General features: G+C 47.7%; 1 protein-coding gene and 1 pseudogene across 2 annotated transcripts; one reads left to right on the forward strand and one right to left on the reverse strand.

Moving 5' to 3' along the window:
* The first annotated feature begins 97 nt into the window (after positions 1 to 97).
* On the forward strand, positions 98 to 7,900 carry JMJD4 (jumonji domain containing 4). Of its 2 annotated transcripts, none has more exons than XM_049778035.1 (6): positions 98 to 388; positions 2,554 to 2,719; positions 5,692 to 5,817; positions 6,121 to 6,373; positions 6,885 to 7,031; positions 7,562 to 7,900. In XM_049778035.1, exons 1-6 carry the CDS (start codon positions 124 to 126, stop codon positions 7,859 to 7,861), a joined length of 1,257 nt encoding a protein of 418 aa, XP_049633992.1. In that variant the 5' UTR covers positions 98 to 123; the 3' UTR covers positions 7,862 to 7,900. The 2 variants fall into 2 exon arrangements, with proteins under 2 accessions (XP_049633992.1, XP_049633993.1); XM_049778036.1 differs by having other exon boundaries at positions 6,888 to 7,031.
* A 9,861-nt stretch (positions 7,901 to 17,761) lies between these two features.
* LOC126016443 (adenosylhomocysteinase-like) lies at positions 17,762 to 27,634 on the reverse strand (annotated as a pseudogene).
* Between the last annotated feature and the right edge of the window lie 171 nt (positions 27,635 to 27,805).

The raw sequence follows: 27,805 nt of genomic DNA on the forward strand, positions 1-27,805 counted from the left end.
CGTCGCCCTCCAGAGCCCGGCGAGCATCCGCGTCGCGGCTGCTCCGGAAGCGCTTCCTGAGGTAAAAGTCGACCCAGCGGCCGCCCCCGAGGCGAGATTCCGCCGGATTGACTCGGCGCCGCCATGGACCGCGAGACGCGCCTCTTCGCGGAGAACTACTTCCGGGGCGTCGGGTCGCGGCTTCCTGCCTCGGCCTGCGCACGCCCGCGGCATGTGGACTTCATCGAGGAGCCCGGCGCCTTGTCCTACGCCGACTTCGTGAAGCGCTACCTGCTCCCCAACGTGCCCTGCGTCTTCTCGCGCGCCTTCACCGAGAGCTGGGGCTGCAGGAAGCGCTGGGTGACCCCCGGCGGGCAGCCCAACTGGGAGCATTTGCTCCGGAACTACGGTGAGAGGCGCAGCCTGCAGCCTCGGTGTCCCCCCTGGGCCAGGCCCCTCGGCTAGGCCAAGCCCGGTGGGGTGATTTGCTCCAGAGCCGTGCTGAACACTCGATGGCCAGCGTCCCGGGCCTCCCATGCCCTGGCCAGGCCCCTCAGTTAGGCCAAACCTGGCCGGGATGATTTGCTCCAGAACTATGGTGAAAATTGGATGGCCAGGGTCCTGGGCCTCCCATGCCCTGGCCTGGCCCCTCAGTTAGGCCAAGCCCGGCTGGGATGATTTGCTCCAGAGCTACGATGAGAACTAGAGCCTGCAGCCTCAGTTTCCCCTCCTTGGGCTAGGCCCCTCAGTTAGGCCAAGCCCGGCTGGGATGATTTGCTCCAGAGCTACGATGAGAACTAGAGCAGCCTCAGCCTCAGTTTCCCCTCCTTGGGCTAGGCCCCTCAGTTAGGCCAAGCCCGGCTGGGATGATTTGCTCCAGAGCTACGATGAGAACTAGAGCCTGCAGCCTCAGTTTCCCCTCCTTGGGCTAGGCCCCTCAGTTAGGCCAAGCCCGGCTGGGATGATTTGCTCCAGAGCTACGATGAGAACTAGAGCCTGCAGCCTCAGTTTCCCCTCCTTGGGCTAGGCCCCTCAGTTAGGCCAAGCCCGGCTGGGATGATTTGCTCCAGAGCTACGATGAGAACTAGAGCCTGCAGCCTCAGTTTCCCCTCCTTGGGCTAGGCCCCTCAGTTAGGCCAAGCCCGGCTGGGGTGATTTGCTCCAGAGCTACGATGAGAACTAGAGCCTGCAGCCTCAGTTTCCCCTCCTTGGGCTAGGCCCCTCAGTTAGGCCAAGCCCGGCTGGGATGATTTGCTCCAGAGCTACGATGAGAACTAGAGCCTGCAGCCTCAGTTTCCCCTCCTTGGGCTAGGCCCCTCAGTTAGGCCAAACCCGGCTGGGGTGATTTGCTCCAGAACCATGGTGAAAATTGGATGGCCAGGGTCCTGGGCCTCCCATGCCTTGGCCAGACCCCTCAGCTAGGCCAAGCCCGGCTGGGGTGATTTGCTCCAGAACCATGGTGAAAACTCGATGGCCAGCGTCCTGGGCTCCCCTGCTCCAGCCAGGCTCCTTAGGACAAACCCAGCTGGGATGATTTGCTCCAGAGCTACGATGAGAACTAGAGCCTGCAGCCTCAGTTTCCCCTCCTTGAGCCAGGCCCCTCAGTTAGGCCAAACCCGGCTGGGGTGATTTGCTCCAGAACTGTGGTGAAAATTGGATGTCCAGGGTCCTGGGCCTCTCATGCCCTGGCCTGGCCCCTCAGTTAGGCCAAGCCCGGTGGGGTGATTTGCTCCAGAACCATGCCGAACACTTGATGGCCAGCGTCTTGGGCCTCCCATGCCCTGGCCAGGCCCCTCAGTTAGGCCAAGCCCGGCGGGGATGATTTGCTCCAGAACTATGGTGAAAATTGGATGGCCAGGGTCCTGGGCCTCCCCTGCTCTAGCCAGGCTCCTTAGGACAGACCCAGCTGGGACCGTTCGCACCAGAACCATGGTGAGAACTGGAGCTGGGAGCCTCTGCTTGCCCTCATATGGCCAGACCCAGACCCCTTAAGCCAAACCCAGCTGGGATGATTTGCTCCAGAGCTACAATGAGAACTAGAGCCTGCAGCCTCAGTTTCCCCTCCTTTGGCTAGGCCCCTCAGTTAGGCCAAATCCGGCTGGGATGATTTGCTGCAGAACTATGGTGAAAATTGAATGGCCAGTGTCCTGGGCCTCCCATGCCCTGGCCAAGCCCCTCAGTTAGGCCAGACCCATGGTGAGATCTAGAGATCTAGAGCCTGGAGCCTCGGCCTCCCCTGCTCTGGCCAGAACTCTTAGGCCAGGCCGCATGTGAATGAATCCAGGAGGGTCTGCAGGGGAGCAGAGGGCCCGTGGAGCCCCAGAGAATTCTCCAGGGACAGGCCACAGAGATAGCACCATGGAGAGGGCTCTTGCCTTGCATGCAGCAGACCCAAGCCTAGCCCTGGCATCCCCATAGGGTGCCCGAGTGTAGCTTGAGTCTGAATGCAGAGCGAGGAATAATCCCTGGTGTGCCCCCAAAACTAAAAAAAAAAAAAATAATAATTCTGCTGGGGAGACAGACTGGCCAATGCCGCAGTGGCTCAGGAGCCTGTGACGTCCATTGGCCTTTCAGGAGATGTGGTTGTTCCTGTTGCAAACTGCGGCCTCCGAGAATACAACTCCAACCCCAAAGAACACATGCCGCTCAGAGACTACATCAGCTACTGGAGAGAATACATCGAGGGCGGCTACTCGTCCCCAAAGGGATGCCTCTACCTCAAAGACTGGCACCTGTGCAGGTAACAGAACATGGAGGGCTGGGAAGGCACAGCATTTCCTGGAGCCCCTGGAGCCCTGGGTACATGGAACAACTTGTCTCTTCCCAGTGTGTAAAGAACCTGGCCCATGGGGCTGCAGAGAGCACACAGTAGGGAGGGCACTTGTCTTGCACACCGCTGATCCTCTGCAACCCATAAGGTTCACTGTTCAACTCACTGCACTCCATAAGGTCAGTCCCCTGGGCACTGTGGGTGTGTGGTTCACAAATTAATAAAAGGAAAGAAAGCCCAAACCTGATGCTGTCTAGCCTGGTTGGAGTGATAGCTGGTAGTTATTCCCCTAGATTGTCCTCTTTGCTTTTTTTTTTGGGGGGGGGGTCACACCTGATAGTGCTCAGGGGTTACTCCTGCCTCTGCACTCAGAAATCGCTCCTGGCAGACTCGGGATTATATGGGTGCCGAACCACCATCCTTCTGCATGAAAGGCAAATGCCCTACCTCCATGCTATTTCTCTGGCTCCATTGTCCTCTTTTCTTATTTTTAATTTTTTTAACTTTAAACTACTATGATTTACAAAGTTCTTCGTAGTTGGCCTTTAGACACACAATGTTTCAGAACCAATCCCAGTACCAGTGTCAACCTCCCTCCACCAATGTTCCCAGAGTCCATTCCATGCCACCATCACCCTCCCAGCCTGCCAGCCTAACAATCCTGTTTTTAAGTTTAGTTGTTAAAAGTTTGAGTCTCATGATTTCATTGTTGTTGACTCTGGCTTGGGTGTTTAGTTCTGTCCCTTCTTAACACCAACATAAATTGTCCTCTTGATGTTGGGGAGGAACGCAGCCTGTGATCCCTCCCTCTTCACCCTGCCCTGGATGGCTGAGCTGTCATCTAACTGGAAGTGTTGTACTCTGCCCTCCTCAGATGTTGCTAGGACTGACCTCCCCTTCAAAGTTTGTTACCCGGCTGAATCCTCTGCCATTCTAACTGATGGTGTACCACCTGTCTAATAGGTCCACCCTAGGCTCTGGAAAGATCCAAATAATTTGCAGCAGAGCTGTGCTCTACTCTGTTAAGTTTTCATCACTGGCCAGAGCAGTACCACCAGCATGCCTTTCCCAGTTTGGCCCTTTCTGCCCCACCTCTCGAGTTTGAATTGGGATGGTTTCCTACCACACAGCCTGTCCCTGAATTACTCGTGTCTAAGGGTAATCCTGCCCCCTCCCTGAGACAGACCCTCAGGTTTTGTGCGTGCTTACGCCATCCAGGACTGTAATTTTCATTGTGTGTGTGAGAGAGATAGAGGGGGGGGAGAGAGAGAGAGAGAGAGAGAGAAGAAAGAGAGAGATGTGTGTTGTTGAGAGAGAGAGAGAGAGAGAGATGTGTGTTGTTTTGGGGGGCCACACCTGGCAACGCTCAGGGGTTACTCTCAGAAATTCCTCCTGGCAGGCTTGGGGGACCATATGGGATGCCAGGGATTGAATTCAGGGCTGTCCTGGGTCAGCTGTGTGCAAGGCAAATGCCCTACCGCTGTGCTATCACTCCAGCCCCTTGAGGGAATTTTTAAGAGACCCACATTAACCCTCATGGCTATTGTAGAGTGGCCCCTTAGTTACTGTTTGGGTGAATGTGCAGATTCTTTTGGGGAGGTCACACCTGGCAGTGCTCAGGGTTTACTCCTGGCTCTGCTTTGAGGAATCAGTCCTGGCAGTGCTTGCGAGATCCTAAGGGATTATAGAGATTGAACCTGGGTTGGCTGGAGTGGTCCCTGCTTCTTTATTTTTTTGTTTGTTTGTGTTTGGGCCACAGCCGTTGATGCTCAGGGGTTACTCCCGGTTATGCACTCAGAAATCGCTCCTGGCTTGGTGGGACCATATGGTATGCCGGGATGTCCTAGGCTAGTGCTTGCAAGGCAGACGCCTTACCTCTAGCACCACTGATCTGGCCCCAAGAAGAGGATTTTGATCCACCCTGGAGCCAGATTTTCTTTTCCATTTGTTTGGTTTTTTGTTTGTTGGTTTGGTTTTGGGGGGCTCTATGCTTAGAAATTGCTCCTGGCGGGCTCAGGGGACCATATGGGATGCTGGATTCGAACCATCATCAGTCCTGGTTTGGCTGCTTGCAAGGCAAACGCCCTACCGCTGTGCTATCTCTCTGGCCCTGTTTTTAATTTTTATATGTGGATGGATGTCAGTTCCAAAAGGTAAAGGCAAGGCCTGGGGAGATAGCTCAAAATGGTCAAGCACATAACCCTCAGGTAGCGAGCTCAGAGATTGGCCTCTGGATAGCCATTGGTTTGGTTTTGGCATGGGCCAAGGGAATCAACGATAAGTGCACAACACTCCTGTATCCGTGGCACTCCCTAGTGTGACTTTGCATCCACCAGGCAGACTCAAGGACACTAAGAGAGGTGAAGACTCAGAAGAGGCTCACAGATTGAGGGAACCATTTAACTGCTTAGCATGCATTAAGAACCCTCATTAAGAACCTCCAAGCTTGGGGCCGGAGAGATAGCACAGAGGCGTTTGCCTTGCAAGCAGCTAACCCAGGACCTAAGGTGGTTAGTTCGAATCCTGGTGTCCCATATGGTCCCCCGTGCCTGCCAGGAGCTATTTCTGAGCAGATAGCCAGGAGTAACTCCTGAGCACCCCCGGGGTGTGGCCCAAAAACCAAAAAAAAGAGGAACCTCCAAGCTGAAATTCAGGCACTGGAGAGTTCCAGAATCTCTGCATCATACAGGCAATGTCACAGAAACTCTACTGCCATGTATTCCATCAGTTGACAATTTGGTTTCTGGCCTAAGGCAGGCACTCTGAGGTGGCTCCATTCAGCCTGCATCTGGTACTGATTTCCTGGGCACAGCAGCAGAAGGTAGCTCAGGGTTACTCATGGCTTCTTCATGACCCTTGGAGCTCCTGTGCATGGTGCCTGCATACAGGGAGGTGGCCTTGTGGATGCTGCTTGTGCCTCAGCTTCATGCCTCTGTCTCAAGGGACACTTCTGCTGAGGACGTGTTCACACTGCCGGTGTACTTCTCCTCCGACTGGCTGAACGAGTATTGGGACACTCTGGACGTGGACGACTACCGCTTCATATACATGGGGCCCACTGGTAGCTGGTAAGGTGGCCCCCCCTAGCTCCACCCACTTCCTGATTCTTTGTCGCTCTCACCCTGTCTTGCATCCTCTTCATTATCCTCTTCGCTGTCCTGAGAGCTATTCAGCATAGCAGCTCTCATTCAGCAAATCCTCAAATTCCCATTAGTCAGGACTTAGGGTCAGATCCCAACCTTGGCATTCCCAAACCTGCTTAACCTCTGTATACCCTCTGGTGGAACATTCTGGAGTGGGGGAAAGATCTGTCTGCCTGGCTTGTTTGGAACAAGTGACTCTTCTGGGCCCAAACAAGAGTTCTTCCACAGGTCACCATTCCACGCTGACATCTTCCGCTCCTTTAGCTGGTCTGTCAACATCTGTGGGAGGAAAAAGTGGATCTTCTTCCCACCAGGGCAAGAAGAAACCCTGCGAGATGGTCGGGGAAACTTGCCCTATGACGTGACCTCCCCCTCGCTCCGTGACACCTGCCCAGACTCCAGCCCACCACTGGAGGTCATGCAGGAGGCAGGTGAGATGGTGTTTGTGCCCAGTGGCTGGCACCATCAAGTTCACAACCTGGTAAGTTGGACGTTCTGTCGTATGAACAGATCATGAAATGTAGTGGGGCCCTGTCCGACCCTCATCCCAGAGCCTCCATTTCAATGAGATGTACCTTTTGGCCTTCCTGTAGCCCTACTGACCTTTCCAACAGAGAGCAGAACTTGTCACCCCCTCCCAGCATTCACCCCCAGTGGCAGCCAGTCGTGTGTGTTTGCATGCATCTTGCATGTGGTATGACTTAAGGGCCCATGTTCCCTCTCCACCATGCTGTGCGTTTGTGTGTGGGGTGTTTCTTGCATGTGACATGACTAAGGGCCCGTGTTCCCTCTCCACCTTGCTTCCCTGTGTGGCAGTGAAAGTCACACCATGACTGTCTAGGCCTGCGGGAACCCCTACGGGATCAACAGTTTTCCCAGCCACACATAACTCCCCTGCCAGCACCCCGGTGAAATGGTGTGACTTTCCTGAGAGGAATCTAGGGTTGGGGTGACCTTGAGGGAACAGCCTTTGCTCCTTCCTCTCTTTGCAGCAGGACACAATCTCCATCAACCACAATTGGGTGAATGGCTGCAACCTGTGGAACATGTGGCTCTTCCTGCAGCAGGAGCTCCGCAGTGTGCAGCAAGAAGTCCTGCAGTGGAAGGACACCATGCCCGACTGGCACCAACACTGTCAGGTTGGGCTATATATTGGGGACTTAGGGGCTTCATTGGCTTCGAGGGAACTGGGAGGGGGCTTGCCGAGGCATGTCGGAGGCCCCAGGATGTGTGATATCCCTGAGACTGCCATGCTGTCTCTCTAGCCACAGGTCAGAGCTGTGGTCTCCTTGGGCATGTGGTATCGTCCAATTCTTTTTTTTTTTTTTTTTGGTTTTTGGGCCACACCCGGCGGTGCCCAGGGGTTACTCCTGGCTGTCTGCTCAGAAATAGCTCCTGGCAGGCACGGGGGACCATATGGGACACCGGGATTCGAGCCAACCACCTTTGGTCCTGGATCGGCTGCTTGCAAGGCAAACGCCACTGTGCTATCTCTACGGGTCTAGTATCGTCCAATTCTTGCCCCCTCTCTTCAGTGGCTGACATTCTGATGTCCCAGGGTCCCAGCACTGTGAGTCTTGGGGTCCTACCTACGTCCTGCGCTTAGTCACTAGACACTGCATGATATGTGGATGAATGGGCGTTCATGGCTCTCTGTTCTCTGGCCCAGGTCATCATGAGGTCCTGCACAGGGATCAATTTTGAAGAGTTTTACCACTTCCTCAAGGTCATTGCTGAAAGGAGGCTTCTCAGCCTAACGAAGGGCATGGACTGTGGTGAGTCCAAGGGGACTGAGAGCACTGCAGTGGGTCCTCAGCAAGCTGCTTTTGACATTAGCCGGATTGCTGAAGTCCTGGCTTCTGTGGTGATCCACCCTGACTTCCAGAGACTGGACACCAGCACATTCTCTCCACGGCCAGAGCAGCTTCTGCAGCAGCTGGAGACTGTGGTCAGCTCTTCCTTCCTGTAATGCCTGCTGAGGGGAGATGGCATTGAGGGTGCTGGCTGGTTTGGAAATAAGCCCCATGCTCCCCGTGGCATGGACACACCACTTCCTTGCTGCTCCTCTTGTCTTGGTATCCCAGATATGACTCACTCAAGGCTTTTCAATCATCACAGCCTTCTTTCCTGAGCCTCGAGGCCCGCCCGGAGGTGCAGATTCCTGTTGATGGTGAAGCCCAGTTGGGACAGAGAATTCTGGTTTCACTGAGGGTTTGGGGGTGAGTTGGCCCTGCGGCCAGAAGGTGTCTTCCAGGGTCTCAGGAGTTGGGAGTACATGGGCCATGGTACATGGCTCTGCATTGCAGGCATACTGGAAACCCTCATTCACAGAGGATAGCACTAGATCAAACAGAACCCAACACCTATTTATAACCCTAAACTCAGGGCTTCTTTGTTTTTGTTCATTTTTTTTTTTTTTTTTTTGTGGGGAGACATACTGTGATACTCAGGGTTTACCCTGGGTCTGCTCAGGGATCACTTCTAGTGTCTCAGGGATGCTGGGGAATAAACCTGGATTGGCCTCATGCAAGTCAAGCACCCTGCCCTCTGTCTTATTGCTCTGGCCCCTGTATCATTAACTCTGAATCATAAAACTTTTCCCCAGATAAGAAGTAAATAGAGAAAAGAAATTGTAGATTTTATAAATCTTTATGACTAAGCTATAGAACATACACCATGGCCCTGCAGCTTGGGGAGAAAAGTGTGCTCATAAGCTGCTTTTTCCTTCATGCATTGCTTAAATTTGTCTTTTCAGCAATTTTCCACACTCAGTGCAGGTAGAATTCTAGTCTCATCTTCAAAACTGATTTCCTAATGACTTCCCCCCCAAAAAAGAAAATTCCATCAGAGCCAAAGTGATAGTACAGCAAACTGGGTGCTTACCTTGCACGTTGCCCACTGGGATTCAGTCTCCAACACCCTATTAGTTCCCTGAATCCATCAGGAGTCATCTCTGAGCACAGCTGGGTGTGGCCCAAAAACAGAAAAGAAAAATGTTTTCTTCTCTAAAGGCCTAGAAAGGCACCACTCAGAGTCTGTTTCAGCTCTTTGTTCTGCCAGGGAAGTGCCCCACCCACCTCAGTGCCCTAGATATCTTGAGGGCTGTCCCTGTTCCGTTCCTAGAGACCCTCTTCAGAGGTGGGGACACGGGTGTGCTCTTTAAGCAGCCAGGGAGCAGGACTGACTGTCTTTCTGGCAGCGGCCACTTAGCTATCTCTCTATGTCCCTGTATGTTCTTGCCAAATGACAATCCAGATTCCATTTAGAGGTGCAGCTGCTGGGCCTTAACTGGAGAGGTCTATGAGAGCACAGGTGCCAATCGCCATTCACAGTACAGGGCACCATGTCCACTGCTTGAGCTTGGCTGGCCTTTTGTGGTTTGCGGAGGTCAGCCTTGGGCATCCTGGCAGTTGTCCGCCATGCCCTCCCCAAGAGTGACTCAGCAATAGCCTGAGCCTGGAGATGGCTGAGCCACATTTCAGAGCTGGAGTAGAGGCATGACCATGTCCCTTTATGTCAGTGTGATGAGAGCTTTGAATGCCAGCTCCCATGCAGTAGTAATTGCCTCCTTAGATCTGGTATAGAGGAAAGGATTCGCCCTCTCTTGGGACATTCTGGTCATATTTGGAGTTTCAGGGGCCTCCTCAGCTCCCATCAGCTTATTGCAGTGGCAGTGCAAATCCTTGTGAGCAGAATCAGATATGGTCTCTCCTGGGGGTGAGGGTATAGACATGACTCCTTACTTCTGCCACCCCAAACCCTTCTGCTCCAGGCACACTGAGGGCACACAGGTGGCACAGCACTTAGATCACACTGCAACCCTCTCATCTTCTTCCTGACAAACAGCCTCATCATAACTCTTCGTGGGCCCATTCTGGGGTGGTATGAGAACAAACATGACCTGGAGAAGCACATCACAGCTGGTACCCTGGCAGAGGAGCAGGAAAATGCTAGTGCTGGGCCCTCTGTCTCTTCCCATCCTGCTTCCCTGTAGTCCCTTTGTCCCTCCAGCCATTTCCTGCCTAGCATCTCCCCAGTTCCCTGTTCCCATGTAGATAGTCCACACCCTCTTTTCCGTGCTGGACTACCATCCCAGCATTGCTCTGTTTGTTATAGCACTTGTTCCCACCCTGTGATTTCCTTGTTTGGTCCCTACCCTTGCCGAGAGGAGACCAAGGTTGGCTCAGCTGATTTAGAATAGGCAAGGCACGCCCCCTGGTGACCAGCACGCTCATTGCAGTTCAGGCACTGAAAAAACAAACAAAAACCCAGTCCTGGTGGACTCATACAAAGGTAGTAGACTCTTTGGTCATATAAGAACTTCTGCAGGTGCAGAAGAACCTTGTATATACCCTCTTTTCCTGTTCATCCGGGTGTCCAGAAGGCCTCCACACCAAGCCAGGAAATGAGTCTTACGAAGAAATCTGGCTTGGAGGTCGTGGTACTAATGTCAGAAATCTCCAGAATAAAGAAAATCCTTCAGGCAGCTTTTATGTGTCAAATAATATCTAGGCATCTAGGCCTGGAAAGAGTACAGCAGGCAGGGCATTTGATGTGCATCAGTTGGTTCAGTTCCTGCGACCTCATCTGGTTCCCAGCCTCTTCACCCTAACTTATGGTTAGGACCCAGGGTCCTATCTTCCCAATAATACTGTGGTCCCGCAGCTTTTCTCTCTTGCTCCACATGGTGAAGGTCCCCGCACCTGTGTTTTATCTCCCTCCAGCCTGATTTGATTATTTCCTTTGGCGGTCCTGCTCCAGACTCATTTCCCCTTCCTTTCAGGATTGTGGCTTGTGGGATTAGTCACAGTCCACACATAGGACAATTTCACCGAAAGTCATTGAGAGGGACACATGACTCACAAAGGACTACATGCTCTACAACCAGTAAGCACTTCTGCCGCCCTATGCACAAACATAGCCACTCATTTTACATTACCACTTGCACTGCAAACATGAAGTGTCTCTGAAACACCATGGTACGTATGGTGACACAACAAATACTTTTGACACCTACTTGGGCCTCTCTGCTCAATCACTGACCAATGGATCCTAATTTTAGAGACATGACAGTTTATAAAGTTTGCTTTTTCAGACCACTCCGGTCTTGGATAGAGAGGTCACTACTAGACATAGGCTTGAGAAAGAACAACTTTCTTTGATGTATCCATGAGACAAATAGGAAAAAGAAACCCATTAAGTAATTTATTGGATTTGGGATTTCAGGACAGAGGGGATGGTGCTTGCCTAGAGCATAGAAGACCTGGATTCAAACCTCAGGATGACATAACATTCCCAAAAAACATCAACAGTGATCCCTGAGCACATAGCAAGGAGTAAGGATTGAGCTGCTGCCGAGCAGAGCATCTTATCAACATAGGGAGTGAGCAAAGTAGAGATGTCTGTGGTAACAAAAATACCTTTTTTTTTTTTTTTTAATAAAAATAAAGAATAGTTTTGGGAGAACAGAAACACATGAGTCTAGCGTGGACACTTAACTGACTTATATGGGCCAGGTTGGATGCCCAACACATTGTACAACTCACCTTAGTGAGCCTTGCTCCAGGAGAAAAACAAGGAACAACATTTGGGACCAAAGAAATATAGAAAGGATGGATATAATTTTTCGTAATAAAATTCAAGCAATAGAATTCTATTTCTCTCAGGATTGGGCAAGCCATACCCACAAGCGAAAACACAATGCATGAAATCTCACAGAACCACATAGTACTGAAGTGAACTTTCACCTACTTAGCTTGGGCCTTCTGTTCTAGCCATTTTTAAGCGCACACACACACACACACACACACACACACACACACACACACACACACACACAAAGGAAGGAGAAGTTAGGAAATTCCACCCATTAGGGAAGTAGAACTGTTTATGGAGGCTGATCATTTTAAAGGAACCATCATACAGGAGGAAAATGGGAACAGACAGTCCACACAACTGTCATGGCTGCAACAGCTAAAGAAGGCTCAGAGGATAGGACAAGCAATTCTGATGAATACAACAATTCTAGTGTACATAGAAGTAAAATTAGCATGGCACTCAGCAGAAGGGAATGTGGCAAATCTATATGAAGAAGCAGACTGCTTTGGATAGCTTCATGGATTCTGGACCAGGAGGATTCTCTTTCTATCTCTGGGGAATGGGAGATAAATCGCAAATCCTGCATAGAACAAAAAACAGGAAAATGTCACCAAGGATGACAGCACTCGATAAAGGATGGATTGTCATCGACTGGCCACCAATGTGGTTCAGGGGATTCACAATCATGGCACACATAGGGGACTTACAAGGAAGCTGACTATGGAAAAAGTGGGTGCATTTTAAATGGCAGAGAGCAAGCCTCTGCAGCAGCTGATGAGTATGGGAAGATACAAGTATTCAGTGCCTAAAACATTGCACATAAGGTGGAGCTCAAACTCACAAACAACACCGCATCAGTAGTATAATGTCCCAAGGAAGCACTAGACTTCCACCCGGCTAGCCAAACAGCAATGGGAATAGCCCACAGGTCCACAGCATTGCTCAGAACACTCTTGGGGAATAGAGGAGAAAGATGATCACAGTCAGTGGCGGTGGGATCTAACTGAATGTCCTATATGGAACACTAAAATCCCACGGTTGTGAGATCACCCCAGGCACCATATCTCTAACCCCAGGCGGACAGGTCTAAAAGGTAGCAGTGAAGAATTAATAAACCCAGCCAGTCAAAAAATAATGGAGCCAATGGCTTTTTGTCTGATGGTATCTGAGCGTGCCGAGCCAAAACTGGCCTTTATTAAACCAGCACCCATTCACCAGAAGAGGGAAGGTTGAGGAATCCAGGTGGGCTTTTTTTTTTTAAGGTGGGCTTTTATATATCAAAAGGAGTGGTTTTAAGGAAGATGGGAGAATGCCTTTGTTTTGGGTTAATTGCTGAGTGTCATCTTACAGAAAACAGAAGGTCAAGGAGCACAAGAATAGGTACAGGGGCCCGGAGAGATAGCACAGCGGTGTTTGCCTTGCAAGCAGCCGATCCAGGTCCAAAGGTGGTTGGTTCGAATCCCGGTGTCCCATATGGTCCCCCGTGCCTGCCAGGAGCTATTTCTGAGCAGACAGCCAGGAGTAACCCCTGGGCACCGCTGGGTATGGCCCAAAAATTAAACAAAAAAAACAACAACAAAAAAAGTACACAACAGCAGACTGCATTGTTCAGATGACTGTCCTACAAGCTAATATAGAATCAAGGCAATGGATTCCTCAAAAGGATGGAAAGTCATATTCATGAATTTGAACAACGACCCAAGTATAATAGTTTCAAAGTCAGCCTATATATTACAAATATGAAAACAGGGCACTTTGGATTTCATTGACTTGTGGCAATCCTGGTGGTGCTTTGGGACTTTCGCATGGCTGTGTGCTCCAGGATCAATACTGAGGTTTAGGGGACCATGTGGAGTGCCAGGGTTGGAGCCCAGATTGGGCATGAGCAAGAAAAGTGCTTTAGCCATGATGCTATTGGGCCAGATACTTATAACAATAGTTGTAAGTCAGTAAATAAAGATACAGTTGCTAGAGGGTTTCACTAGATATCTGTGGCAGATGAGGAAAAGAATACAATAGCAAACGGTGTGTCAAAGCCATGGAGACAGTTGGTGGCAGAGGAAGGAGCAATCTAGAGTGAACTGATTGGATAGCCCTGATGGCTTAGGAGGTCTAAAGTCATCTGGAAGGAATGGAGACGTATGTACATTTGGGTGGGTGGATGGATGGACAAACACAAGAATACTGGATTCTGGGGCCTGCGCGGTGGCGCTAGAGGTAAGGTTCCTGTCTTGCCTGCGCTAGCCTAGGACGGACCTCGGTTCTATCCCCTGGCATCCCATATGGTCCCCCAAGCCAGGAGTGACTTCTGAGTGCATAGCCAGGAGTAACCCAAAAACCAAAAACAAAACAAAAAGAATATTGGATTCTGAGCATTGAGGTACACACCAAGAACTACAAACATAATCACTATTTCAAATAAAACCATGATACAGCAAAACGAATGGGTTGAAGAACAACTGTGGCTTGTGGTACCTAGTGAATAAGTGGTTTGAGGCTCTAAAAATGATAGAAGGAACCACCATGATCTAGGAGTCAACACGTGGAATCAGCAAGTACAACAAAATTTGTTTGCACCTGGATCAAGAGTGCTGAAGCGACTCCCAGCAGTGCTTAAGAGATAGTCCTGGCTTCGTTGAACCCTCCCATGTCTCTTCAGAAAAACATTTGAAATATGTATGACAGTGTTTTTTTTGTTTTTGTTTTTTAAAAAGGGATAGAATGAAAAAAATATGCTTGAGAAATGGAGAGTGAGTTGAGGTCACTTCAAGTCTCAAGAAATCCATAGCCAAACGGCAGGTTCAGACACAGTGGGAACAGAGTTGTACATGGCTATTCATCCCATCATAGCATGGGGATCTCGCATCCTAAGTAATCTGCAAACTGATATTTTTTAATTTTAAGTAGGAAACACAGCAAATCTGTGATTAGCATCATTCTGGGAAACTGAAATTGGGGACTCGAAGTCTAACATCAGCATCACACAGAGGTGCTGAGATCACACACAACTGGGTGCTTATTTTCCTGATAAAGTCTTAACATGAAAATAGACCACATTTACACTTTATTCCATGCTAAACTGGAATGATGGCACCTTACGATATGAAGAAACCCAGAAGATGTTATGTTCAGAAGACCCCAAAACACACCATGGGGGAGGCAGGAAGCAAGATGGCAAAAATAGACATCGAAGTGTGAGATTGGGGGGAATATTAAACAACATATACTATTAATTATAGAAATTTTTTATTTAAAATTCAAACAAATATGGATTTGGGTTTGGCAGTGAAGACACATACCACCTGCACTCAGGAATGACACCTAGTCTTGGGCTCAGAATCATGGAGTTACTGCTGTGGATGAACACTGAACCTCCTGCAAATAGAGCGTGTGCTGCAGGTCAAGGAGCTGTCTATGCAGACTGTCATGTACTTGTCTGCAATAGAAGAACTAGAGAAAAACAGTGAAAAGACTAGAGCAAGGGGTAGGGCACAGGCCTTGCACAAACAAGATGCAGAACCAAGTAACTATCACTTAGGTCCTCACCACAGCAGTGCAGTAGGTAACTCTGCTGGTTCCTGGCCAGCATCACTGTGTTGGCAGGAACGTGGCAAACCATGTGCGCCCATCTGTGACATGGGATGGGAACAGAAATAAGAGAAGCATAGCTTAAGTATTGTGAAAAGACACCCACAGACTCTTTCTACCCAACTCTTCAGAAGTGAACCCCGATCGACTCAGAGGACATAGATGAGGGATGGAACTAGGTGATTTGGGTTGCCTAACAGACAAAATGCTCACTTACATTCGATAGAAATGCAGTCTTGATGTCGTGTTCCCTTAAAACACTATATGCTCTTTTAGGAAAAAATCCATCGAGACGTGGATGCTATGGAATGGCAGGAAAGAAATAACTTGTAGTGACTTGAGCCTCTATCTCATGAGGGATTATACCAGAATGGCACACAATCAAGGGATATACCTCAAAAGCTGAGAGGCTCTGCTGACTTCTTTGGGTGCCCATCTGTGACTCCAAAAAGAGTCTGGACAGAGAGCAAAGAGAGTCAGGAAAAGCACACGAAGACACTGATGGAACACCCAATGCACTCTCCAGTCACTGCACTTGACCATGAACACTTCAAACACTGAAACTTGAAAAGATGTCTCACACACAGAGAAACCTGTACTCCACCTGAAAACTCCATGCAGCCTACCAAAACCACTCAACTGGACACTACCCTGATTCCCCAAAGTGTCACAGGATCTAAGTAGCATTCAAATCACTGTTCCAACTTAGCACCACAGACATCATGTGTAGCAGACACCCCTGAAGATCACTCAGAACTAAAACAACAAAATTCTCACAATGAAATATATATATATTTCTGGTCACATGGAACCTGCACACGTTGCCTGCATCTCACCTCTTGAGATAATGGATTTTCATACTTTAGGCTGGGATGTGGACTAGGGCTTTCTCCATTCTGGAGAAACCCATGTCTTCTCTTGAATGTGTTATATTCTCTCAACTCTCTTCTCTTTCTCTCCTACTCTTTCTTCCCTTATCTCCCTTCCTCACACCATCTCCACTATAAAAGTAGCCTTTTTATGCTGGGGAGTTAGCTATGGTGGAAAAACACATGCCCGACAGTACAAAGCCCTGTATTCAATCCCATCACTTGGCAGTGGTCTGACACATTGAGTGCTATTGAGTGGAGCACCTATTAAAAACGGAAACTTGGGATGGAACAATAGCATAGTATTTGTCTGACACGTGCTGACTAGGTTCAATCCTGGCATCCTGTAGGGTACCCCGAGTCTGACAGGAGCCTGAAATGCCACCAGGTGTGGCCATAAAAAGAATTCTTTTGCTTTTCCATAAAACATTAGAAAAATAAACCTAAATAGGAAAACAAAAAATTGCAATCTGCTGGGTATGGTCAAAGAGAAAAAAAATCCAACTATTGTTGGATAAGGATAAGGTACACTCTTATTTCTAAAAATACTCTTATCAACTACTGAGCCATGAAGAGAAGAAATCACAAAATGATGTTATCCTCTAATGGTGTCAAGTTTAGTGCAGAGATGACTGAATTTTATTTTGGTAAGAAAAAGTAAAAGATTTGAAAAGACAATTAACTCTGTTAAGATATTATCCATCATAGAAGAAAAATATTGGATTGAGAAGTTTGGTACTTTTAATAAAGACATAATAAGCCATAGATTTATTTAGTCTATAGTATAACTAGCATTTAGAGAATTACATTTCTGGACTCATGGCTATTTTATATTTTTATTAGCAAGTGATCCTAATTAAATTTCTTTTTGTTAGGCACCAAAAAGTTTATTAACTGACTTTCTTATTCTTTTAGCATTATAAGACTTATATTAAAAAAAAAACCTAGCCACTTTTTGACCCATCATAGGACCCATCATGTCACATAGTGGCAGTGAACCATCATCTACCTTTTTCTCATTTAGGCTCCTCAATCTTTGGCTGTCATTTGGGGCTTGGCTGGTCCTTCTCAGTATATTCTAACCCCCATAAAATATGAACCTGAGGGGCCGGAGAGATAGCACAGCGGCGTTTGCCTTGCAAGCAGCCGATCCAGGACCAAAGGTGGTTGGTTCGAATCCCGGTGTCCCATATGGTCCCCCGTGCCTGCCAGGAGCTATTTCTGAGCAGACAGCCAGGAGTAACCCCTGAGCACTGCCGGGTGTGGCCCAAAAACCAAAATATATATATAATATATATATATAAGTGCCAACCTCATTGCTCTGAAGTTTACAAGAATGCCTGGCACTAAGCTAGGTTCTCAGAAGCATGTAAACTTCACAGTTTCTCCTTGCTCCTTTCTTCTGTTATGGGCTGAGGAAACAGCAAAACTAAACTGAAACAAAGGATATAAAGTCCATTGGCCTGGTAAGGGACTGGAAAGTAAAGCACAAGGACTCTAACCAGACTGACAAACTTCCGGTCAGTAATACCAACCAAGTGAGTAGTTTCCAAAACCCCTGAGCTCATGGTGTTTTCTGAGTGTCTCCCTTACACCCTCATAACCAGAGCCTGAGAAAGGCTTCTTGTCTTCCCCTGACCAACTCAGAACAGTATGAGGAATGCAGCAGAGGCCAAATAGGGTGACCAGCCCCACAGAGAGTCATTGGGAGGCATGAACAAACTATTTGCAAAGTTGGTGCCATTTGCTCTTTGGGAGGAGAGGTGGGACCTGGGCAAGGACTGCAGCTAAAAGGCCACTAGAGGGTATGGCTTTCAGTAGTTGTAATGATTAGGCTTAAAGGGGCCATCACAGGATATGCCCAGGTACTTAGACTACTTCTCGATTATCTTGGTCAGCTTTATGTTCAGCTTGCCCAGGTGGGCTTCAGCCACAGCTTCAGTGAACTTCTTGGGCAAAAAATGAATTCTGACTTGTCTGAGTAAGTCCACAGCTCAATCTGTGCCAGCACCTGGTTAGTAAAGAAGTTGCTCATCATGAAGCTGGGATGAACCATGGCACAGCCCAGGTTGACCAGCCAGCCCTCTTCCAGCAGAATGATGCGATGTCCTTTCTTCAGCCAGTAGCGGTCCATCTGAGGCTTGATGTTGACCTGCACAGTGTTCTCATCCAGCCAACTAACATCAATCTATATATCAAAGTGGCCGATGTTATACATGACAGCGTCATCTTGCATTTGTTCAAAGTGCTGGCCAAGGATGATGGCCACACAGCCCATGGTGGTTACAAAGATGTTTCCCTCCTTGCAGACCTCATCTATGGTGGTCACTTCATAGTCCTCCATGGCTCCCTACAGGGTGTTGATGGGATCAATCTCAGTGAATTGATACCAGAACCCCACAGGGCCACTGCACAGCCTTGTCCCTGTAGCCTGCCACCACTGCCACCTTTCCTGCATTCATCACTTCTATGGCCCTCTTTTTTTTTTTTTTTTTTTTGGTTTTTGGGTTACACCTGGCAGCACTCAGGGGTTACTCTTGGCTCTATGCTCAGAAATTCCTCCTGGCAGGCTCAGGGGATCATAGAGGATGCCAGGATTCGAAGCACCATCCTTCTGCATGAAAGACAAACACCTTACCTCCATGCTATCTCTCCGGCCCCTTCTGTGGCTCTATTGATGTCATCAATGAGTGACTCCCAGATGCAAATCAGAGCAACAGTGATGTATTATCTCACTCTACAGAGACTGGCACGTACACATCACAAAGAACAAGAACAAGTGGTCATCTTGAAGTCTTCTGGACTGGTGTGCTTGTGCTGTCCAACCACAGGGTTTTCATAATTTTGCCAAATTTTCTGCCACTTTGCCTTTGTGTTCCAATGGATTTGACTTGTTAAGATAATCTTAGGGGCCGGGCGGTGGCGCTAAAGGTAAGGTGCCTGCCTTGCCTGCGCTAGCCTCGGACGGACCGCGGTTCGATCCCCCGGCGTCCCATATGGTCCCCCAAGCCAGGAGCGACTTCTGAGCGCATAGCCAGGAGTAACCCCTGAGCGTCACCGGGTGTGGCCCAAAAACCAAAAAAAAAAAAAAAAAAAAAGATAATCTTGGTAGTTGTTGTTTGGTTTTTGGACCATACCCAACAGCGCTCAGGGGTTACTCTTGGCTCTGCACTTAGAAATCACTCCTGAGAAGGCTCGGGGGACCATATGGAATGCAGGGATTTGAACCACCACTTGTCCTGGATTGGCTGTGTGCAAGGAGAATGCCTTGATAATGATCTGTCAATATAAAACATGGGGGCATCAGATATGGGAGAGGAACAAATTACTGAAGAGATTACTATATACCTATATACTCGAGTATAAACCGACCTCCTAATTTTACCCTAAAATCTGGGAAAACGGGCCCGGGGAGATAGCACAGCGGCATTTGCCTTGCAAGCAGCCGATCCAGGACCAAAGGTGGTTGGTTCGAAACCCGGTGTCCCATATGGTCCCCCGTGCCTGCCATGAGCTATTTCTGAGCAGACAGCCAGGAGTAACCCCTGAGCACCGCCGGGTGTGGCCCAAAAAACCAAAAAAAAAAAAAAAAAAAAATCTGGGAAAACTTAGTGACTGGAGTATAAGCCAAGGAGAAAAATGCAGCAGCTACTGGTAAATTTTAAAAATAAAAGTACCTACTTAAAACAATTATAATAATTGAGGAATTAGTAGGTTAAATGTTTTTCAATATTTGTTGCTAAAGAAAATCTGTAAACTAACAACAAAAACTGTCGAAAGTCTACCCTTGATGGGGCTTGATGATGGAGGGATGGAGGATGAGGTCTTTCTTGTCCAGCTCGGAGCACGCGTCTGCCACCCCGTTCAGTCGGTAGTTCTGAGGTGAATGCGGCAGGTATAAAGCTAACAGGTAGTCAGGCTTCTGAAGAAAACAGCTTTTATTCCGTGGAAGAGGCTGAAGCCAAAAGGTCCCAGAATCAGCCCCAGGAAAAAAGCTCTTGCCTTCCACAGAGCCTTGCTTTTATGCCCCAGAATCAGGTACCACCCAATGGTGGGAGCAGAATCAGGTTCCACCCTAGGGTGAGAGCAGAATGCCAGGTCACACCGCAACCGGCCCCGCGCAACCACAACGGCCAGCGGGACGATGATGCACCTGCACATCTGGTTGCAGAAGCATCAGGCTCTGAGGCACAAGATAGCCCCCATCAGCTTCGGAGGGAGACTCTTTGGCCTCAAAGGGCCGCATGTCCTAGAGAGAACAAAACGGAGGGCGCCTCAACTTCGCCCATGGTGAAAAACGTGCCAGAGTGTCTGGAACATCACGGGATCTCTCAGCAGCACCCGCCGAACAGTATCTTCAGGAGAAACTCCCAGATGAAGTGGTTCTGAAAATCTTCTCTTACTTGCAGGCATGGGATCTCAGTCGAGCAGTGTGCAAATGTTTCCGTGAACTTGCTAACGATCCAGTGCTCTGGAAATGATTATATATGGACGTATTTGAATATACCTGCCCAATACTGATTCCTGAACCTGGGAAAGTCTACCTGATTGATCCAGAAGAATATGAGCATCCGAATCCTTGGAAAGAGTTTTCAACAATGGTGTGAACTTCCACATGCAAAGTCAAGATTTGTGTAACATTTCTACAGTAACCCTGAAAAATATAAAGGAAGAGAAAATATGCTATATTATGATACAATCGAAGATGCACTTGGTGGTGTACAAAAAAAATCCCCAGAATCAGTCCCAGAAAAAAAGCCCCTGCCTTCCACAGACCCTTGCTTTTATACACCAGAATCAGGTACCAGCCTAGGGTGGGAGCAGAATGCCAGGTCACACCCTAGGGTAGGGCACAATTGTTGATCAGTTTTCATATAGAACAAATAACTTTAAAACTTGAAATATTCAAGTGCAGAAAACCATAGCTTAACAGGTAATCAAGGTAAATCATAAAGGTTAAAGTTCTCCAAAACTGGGTTCCTCCTCCTCATCATCTGTATGTCTAAACAGAACTTCAGCAATATCTTACATGAGGGTATTGTCATCATCACTGAGTTCGCAGAGATCAACATCACTGCTGTCAGTCTGATACAAAGTGCAGAATATTGTGGGTTAAATAGTTCAGTGGCATCCAGTCCTGTTCAGCTGCCTACCTCTTCAGCTCAGCCGCAACTTGTGGACTGAGCTGAAGCACCGGGGGCTCCTTCAGCAGATGGCAGAAGATGACTGGAGACTGCATGCATTTGATTTGGTGCGCGTGCACAGAATTAAATAATCTGTATGACCCGAGTACAAGTTGAATTTGGGGTTTTGCGCACAAATTTGTGCCAAAAAACTCCGCTTATACTCGAGTATATAGGTACATCTTTCTGAAGAAACCCCAGACCTTTCTAGCGAGAGGGTGGGAGATTTCTCTTGAGAAGTGAGCTAAAGCTCCTTGAAGAGCATCAAGGAGGGGGCAGGATGGATTCCACATCCTTTTTGTTTTGAATTGGCAAAACTATAACATGAGGGTCAAAACCTAATAAAGAAATCACTGAGTCTCACTTTAATTTTGAGAATGGCTATTAACTCTAAATATGGCACAAATGTGTGAGGTTGCTGTATAGCTAGAGCCATTCATTTTTCTTTTTTGGGTTTTGGGCCATACCCAGTGATGCTCAAGGATACTCCTGGCTCTGCTCTCAGAAATCACTCCTGGGCTTGGGGGGCCATATGGGACACTGGGGGATCAAACCACAGTCTGTTTTAAGTTAGCCGTGTGCAAGGCAAATGCCCTGCCACTGCGCCACCTCTCTGTCCCCATCTAGAGCCATTCTAATAGTCCCAACAATTGAGCTAGAGCAGCAGTAGGAGATTGAGGAGTTCCAAAAGTTAGTAACCACACGTTATCTCTGGGTGTAGATCTGGAGAGGTAAGACTTTTGGAGCCAGTCCATGAAAAAAATTTAATGCACCGAAGTGCATTCAATAACACAACCTAAATGTCAGTATGGGGCAGTGTCTGATTTTTTTCTGTGGCAAATCTGTAAACCCACCACTGGTAAGCATGCCATGACCTCATCATATAAACAATAAATCTCTCTGTTCATAGAACATGCTAACAATAATGTCCATGTAGTGGAAAATATACTCCTGGGGAAACTTTGCACAAGCAGGGTGTAAAACTATATCAACAAAATATTGGCACATTGGAGGTGAATTAGTTATGTCCTGAAGTTTTACCTCTGTCCACTGAAATTGCTGCATGGGGGCCCCATTTTTAAGATCTGGGACAGAGGATGCAAAGCAGGTACAGGATGATTGGGTATGTTGTAAAAGCCATCTTTTAAATCAATGACCACCAAAGGTCCATTGTTTGGGGATCCTTTCAGGGTTGGGTAAACCTGGTTGTAATGTATTGGTATCATACTTGAGTTCACAGCTCTTACATCTATTAAGAGCTGCCACTTGCCTAACCTTTTTTTTTTTTTTTTTTTTTTTTTTGAGGGGTTACATCCAGCAGCGCTCAGGGGTTACTCCTGGCTCTATGCTCAGAAATTGCTCCTGGCAGGCTCAGGGCCCATATGGGATGCTGGGATTCGAACCACTGATCTACTTCACATAAGGCAATGCTTTACCTCCATGCTATCTCTCTTGCTCCTTGCCTGACTTATTTTGAATGGCAAAAACAGAAGAATTCCATTTTGAAAATGAAGTTTCAATATGTCCCAGTTTAACTCTACCAAGTCTATTAGTGCCTTTAATTTTGTTATTGAGGAGCCACTGTGGCTTCTACAGAGGCACATGGAATTTCCATTGAATGTGGAGGGGTGGCAGGCACTGAATCCAGCAGCCCCAATTAAAAAGGCAAAACTTCTGAACTAGTTGTCTGGGAGGGAGGGAGCTGGATAAGGTATTCTGTATCCCATTGGTTATGCCAATCTCTGCCCCATAAATTCAGAGAAATGGGAGTTACATATGGTAAAAAAGTAGCTTGCTGACCTTCAAAGCATTTTATTGTGCTTTGTTGGACAGAGAAGGAAGGTAAAATACTGCCAATTCCTTTCAGGCCATAAGGTTTATCTCGCAAGGTCCAATTACAGGGTCAGTATTGTATGGAAATGACAGAAACCTCTACACCTCTGTCAAACATACCTTAATTTTTTTGCCATGAATCACAAAGCTTAATATAGGGTGCTCTGCTTGTGTAAGCTTGGCAGTAAAGGCTCTTTGGGGATTAGCAGAGGCATAGGGGTTGGTACTCCCAAAGAGTTTCATCCTAGGGTGAATAGAGACCAAGCATGTCAAAAGGGAGTCATAAAAGTTGAGCTATGTGTTCCTCTTTCTCAAAAGTCCAGTTGGCATGAAAATGACAATTATTATTTATCCAACATGATTGGAGTCTATAATTCCCAGGTCAACAGAAATACCTTTATTAGATAGACTGCTTCTCCCTGTGAGCAAGCCCACAGTGCCTGGGAGAATCAGAACCTTTACACCAGATCTTAATTTGTAATAATCAGTTTCAGGGCAGGGGATATCCAAGGCACAACTTCCTGTAGTAGTGATTGCAGCTCTCTTGGCCCATGCTGGGAAGTGGAATTACTGAAGAAAATGTCCTGATTTTGTGGGGCCTGGTGCTGGCCACTCATCCAGTTTCCCGAGACTAGATGATTAGGGGGCAGGCCCAGGAGGAATCCTGCAGTTTCTGTGTAAATGTCCCAATTTACCACAGTTAAAAACATTTGCACTGAACTCATAAAGCTGGGGTTTAGCTTCCTCTCCAGTTTCTTGATACAGGATAAAAAGAAGAAAAGCATTCTCTTGTTCAATGGAATTATTTACCACATCTTGGACAAAGTCCTGCTGGTCCCCTGAAGGGGAGGGTTCTGTGGGGCCTCTGTATCATCTAGAAGGATAGTCTAATAATTCATCCTGGTTCCCTCAAGCTTGACTATGCACAAAATAAACCATCAAAGCATTCACACAAGCTTTATGTGCAATTGACCCAACATTTCAACAAGCCTGCAGAAATCCCATCACATCTTGCTTTTCTCTAAGGGGGCACAAGATCAACTGATGGTCCTCATTGGCATTCTCAAAAGCTAACTTTTTTTTGTCTTTTGGGCCACACTCAGTGATGCTCAGGGGTTACTCCAGGTTATGTGTTTGGGGGACCAAATGGGACACCGAGGGATTGAATCGCAGTTCGTCCTAGCTTAGCGTGTGCAAGGCAGGTGCCCTACTGCTTGCACCACCGCTCTGACCCCCCCCCAAAAGCTAACATTTTTTTTTAATCAGGTACTGTTGTAATTCCTAGCCTCTAATTGTCCTTGGATAGAATCCATTAGTTTGCCCAAGAAGTCTGCGTAAGGCTCTGCAGTGTCCTGACAAATTATTGTAAAGCTACCCTTAAATTCTGTATCCATGACAATCTTCATCCAAGCACAGTGCAATCTCACAGACCAGTTTCAAAACTGCACGGGGTAAAGTCTCCTGCTTGTGGGGCCTGGTTTTTAGTTTCACCAGAGAAACACTTTTTCCACTGTATGTATTGGGAGACTCTCAGGCAGGTCTTAGCAATAGTATGAAAATCCCGAGGGGTCCAAAGCCCACTTTTACTCAGTTAGTAAGGAATTCAATACAAAGTGCTGAAACCGGCCCATACTATGAACAGGCATTTTAAAAATTGGCCAAGAGAGTCCATGTTCATGCCCACATAAGCTGTGAATTGATTTTCTTCCTGGTGGGAGAGAGCGGAGCAGCCGCATCTAAGGCAACCTCTGCCAGGTTTCAGTGAGGGATGAGTGGGAGGCAACTTACAGAGCTGCTTTATGACTCGTCATCTGAGGGAGCTGCCGCCAGTTCATTTTTGGTATTTCTTTCATCTGGTATATTAATCTCGGCAGATGGTGATTCCTCTGGTATAGTGCCAGTGGCGGAAAGAGAGTTATTGGCCTCAGAGCTCCTGGCTTGAGTATGTGTCACCACTGAGAAGGAGTTTTTATTTTCCGGCATGGAAGACATTTCGGAAAATTTGGCCTGTACATCCCATAGGGCATGGCACATAAAAAGTATAGGCCTACTAGGAACAACACCAGAATGACTAATATACAATTTACCACTCCTGTAAGGAATATAGTAAAAGATGGAAAAAAGGTAGTAAGTTACGTAAAGAGGGGCCAAGGTCCCTCGTTCCAAAACCAAGACACTATCATAGCCTTGATCCCAAAAGGGACTAGAGCTCTTATTCAATGCAGGATGATCCATTGAGCAACCACAAAATCCACCCAGGAAACATCTCGCCCAATGTTGTTGATGTCCCTGTTTGGGGTGCCAGGTGAAGAGAAATCTTCACACCCCAATCCTGGGGGGTTCAGGGAACTGGAAGCAGATCTGGAAATAATGCTCAAATAATCCACACTAGGTTAGGGAGATGAAGCAGGCTCAGGAACTTCCACCATAAGCAAGCAGAATGAACTGACAGACAGGCAAACTGTGGAGCAAGCGACAGAATTCTCTGACCCATGGTCTTTATTAGGAAGAGTAGGACCACCTCCATGGGTGGAGAACAGGTAGAGAAGAGGGCCAATCCAGAGGTTCTTTCCACCCAGGTGGGACAAACACATGCAAAAAAAGAGGCCACCCTGATTAGAGAGACCAGTTACTCCAACACCTAACTATTAAAATAGCCTTGGTAGAACCTGACCCACGACTGACTCTAACAGTAATTCAAATACTAACATTCTCTCTTATTTATAAACTTTACCTGAAACCAAACTCTAACCCATCTCCCAACACTAACCCTAATTCTACCATAAAGGCCTCACCCTAGCCTGAGGAGAACTCTATAGATTACCCCACTTACCCCTCATTCTAACTTTCACTCATCAACTTCTATCTTGGTCTAACAATTAACCCTATACTGTCACTTGCCTATCCTATAACCCTAACCCCAAAACTCTCCCCCGAACAACTTAACCAAATATTAACCTAATTGGAACCAAATTCAAACTCTCTCAAGTGTCCTTAACTCTTACCCTAGCTTTGGCTTAACTCCTTTATTTTATTTTATTTTATTTTATTTTATTTTATTGGTTTTTGGGTCGACACCCGGCAGCACTCAGGGATTACTCCTGGCTCTATGCCTCAGGAAATTGCCCCTGGCAGGCACAGGAGATCACAAGAGATGATGGGATTTGAACCACCGTCCCTCTGCATGAAAGGCAAACGACCTTACCTTCTTGCTATCTCTCTGGCCCCTTGGCTTAACTCTTACCAATAAATCAAACCATATAACTTTCCCCTTCCTTTTTGTTTTGTTTTGGTTTTGGTTTTTGGGTCACACCGGCAGCGCTCAGGGGTTACTCCTGACTCTACACTCAGAAATAGCTCCTGGCAGATTCGGGGGGACCCTATGGGATGCCGGGACCTCGAACCACCATCCTTGTGCATGCAAGGCAAACGCCTTACCCTTCATGCTATCTGTTCGACCCCTCCCCTTCCTTTTCACTTTAAAATCTTACATTGTGGGCCCGGAAGAGATAGCACAGCGGTGTTTGCCTTGCAAGCAGGCGATCCAGGACTAAAGGTGGTTGGTTCGAATCCCAGTGTCCCACAATGGTCCCCCGTGCCTGCCAGGAGCTATTTCTGAGCAAGACAGCCAGGAGTAACCCCTGAGCACCGCCGGGTGTGACCCAAAAACCAAAAAAAAAAAAAAAAAAAAAATCTTACATTGTACCATGGCTAAACCTTTATCTTCATGAAACATGTTAACTCTATTATTTTCCCAGGGATAGAACCCTTACCCTAGCCATAGCATAATACACTAATTACATCTAAATCTAACATTTAGCCGGATCCTAACTTCCAATCAAAACTTGTACCTGGAAGTAAGCTCAATCAAACTAAAACTAATCCCAATCCTAACTCTAATCCTAACCCTAAATCTAATGCCTTGTCCTACACATAACATCAAACTGAAGTTAATCACCTGGAACTAAATTTTTGGGAGGGCCGTAAACTGGCAGTGCTCCACAACTGAGTCACAGCTGGCATCTTAAACAGTTTTATTATTTTTATTTCTTTGGATACACACTGTGGTGTTCAGGGATTATTATTCTTTTTTCTTTTTTTTTTTTTTGGTTTTTGGGCCACCACCCGGTAACGCTCAGGGGTTACTCCTGGCTATGTGCTCAGAAGATGCTCCTGGCTTGGGGGGACATATGGGAACCCGGGGATCGAACCGCGGTCCGTCCAAGGCTAGCGCAGGCAAGGCAGGCACCTTACTTTAGCGCCACCGCCCGGCCCCATGGGATTATTATTCTTAACTCTTTGTACTTGCAAGCACTACTAGTGGAGTTCAGAGGAACTTGAGGTGCTGGGGAATGGTGGGGTGGGTGTTACATGTAAGGTAAGTGGCCTCTCCTGCTACTGTATAATTATGGCCCTGAAACAAAACAAACAAAAAAATCAAAGGGAGAAAATGGTGAAGATCAATTTCAAGGATTGGGGTTTGTATGCAAGAGTTTCGGGTTCCATCCATGTCCGTGTCCCCATGACAGATCAATGTTCCTGACCACCAGGTGTGGCAAAAAGAGAAAAATATACTCAGAAATCTTTGTTCCTAGAATACTAACCATGCTCTGTACTTGCCCTAAAACTAGTCACTTTGAAGGGGAAAATCATGCGCAGGATGTGGGGCATCGCCCTCATGTGGCCACCTTGGGGCGGTGCACCCATTGCTTTCCCCAGCTCTGATGGAGGTAAAGGAAAGAGACACGTAGATGGGTGGGCTCTCAGATCTAGGGTACCCCTGAGATCCCAGGATTGTCCTCCACCTCCGGTGGCTCGATCTGGGTTGACAAAAAGGGGTTT

This window comes from Suncus etruscus, chromosome 8 (genome assembly GCF_024139225.1).
Source record: "Suncus etruscus isolate mSunEtr1 chromosome 8, mSunEtr1.pri.cur, whole genome shotgun sequence".
Lineage (NCBI taxonomy): Eukaryota > Metazoa > Chordata > Mammalia > Eulipotyphla > Soricidae > Suncus > Suncus etruscus.

Excerpts from the sequence above, each read along its gene's own strand:
- JMJD4 (XM_049778035.1), top strand. The coding sequence starts at position 124 with ATGGACCGCGAGACGCGCCTCTTCGCGGAGAACTACTTCCGGGGCGTC. Across the intron at positions 389-2,553 it reads GCATTTGCTCCGGAACTACG|GAGATGTGGTTGTTCCTGTT; the intron begins GTGAGAGGCGCA and ends TTGGCCTTTCAG. Across the intron at positions 7,032-7,561 it reads ACTGGCACCAACACTGTCAG|GTCATCATGAGGTCCTGCAC; the intron begins GTTGGGCTATAT and ends TCTCTGGCCCAG.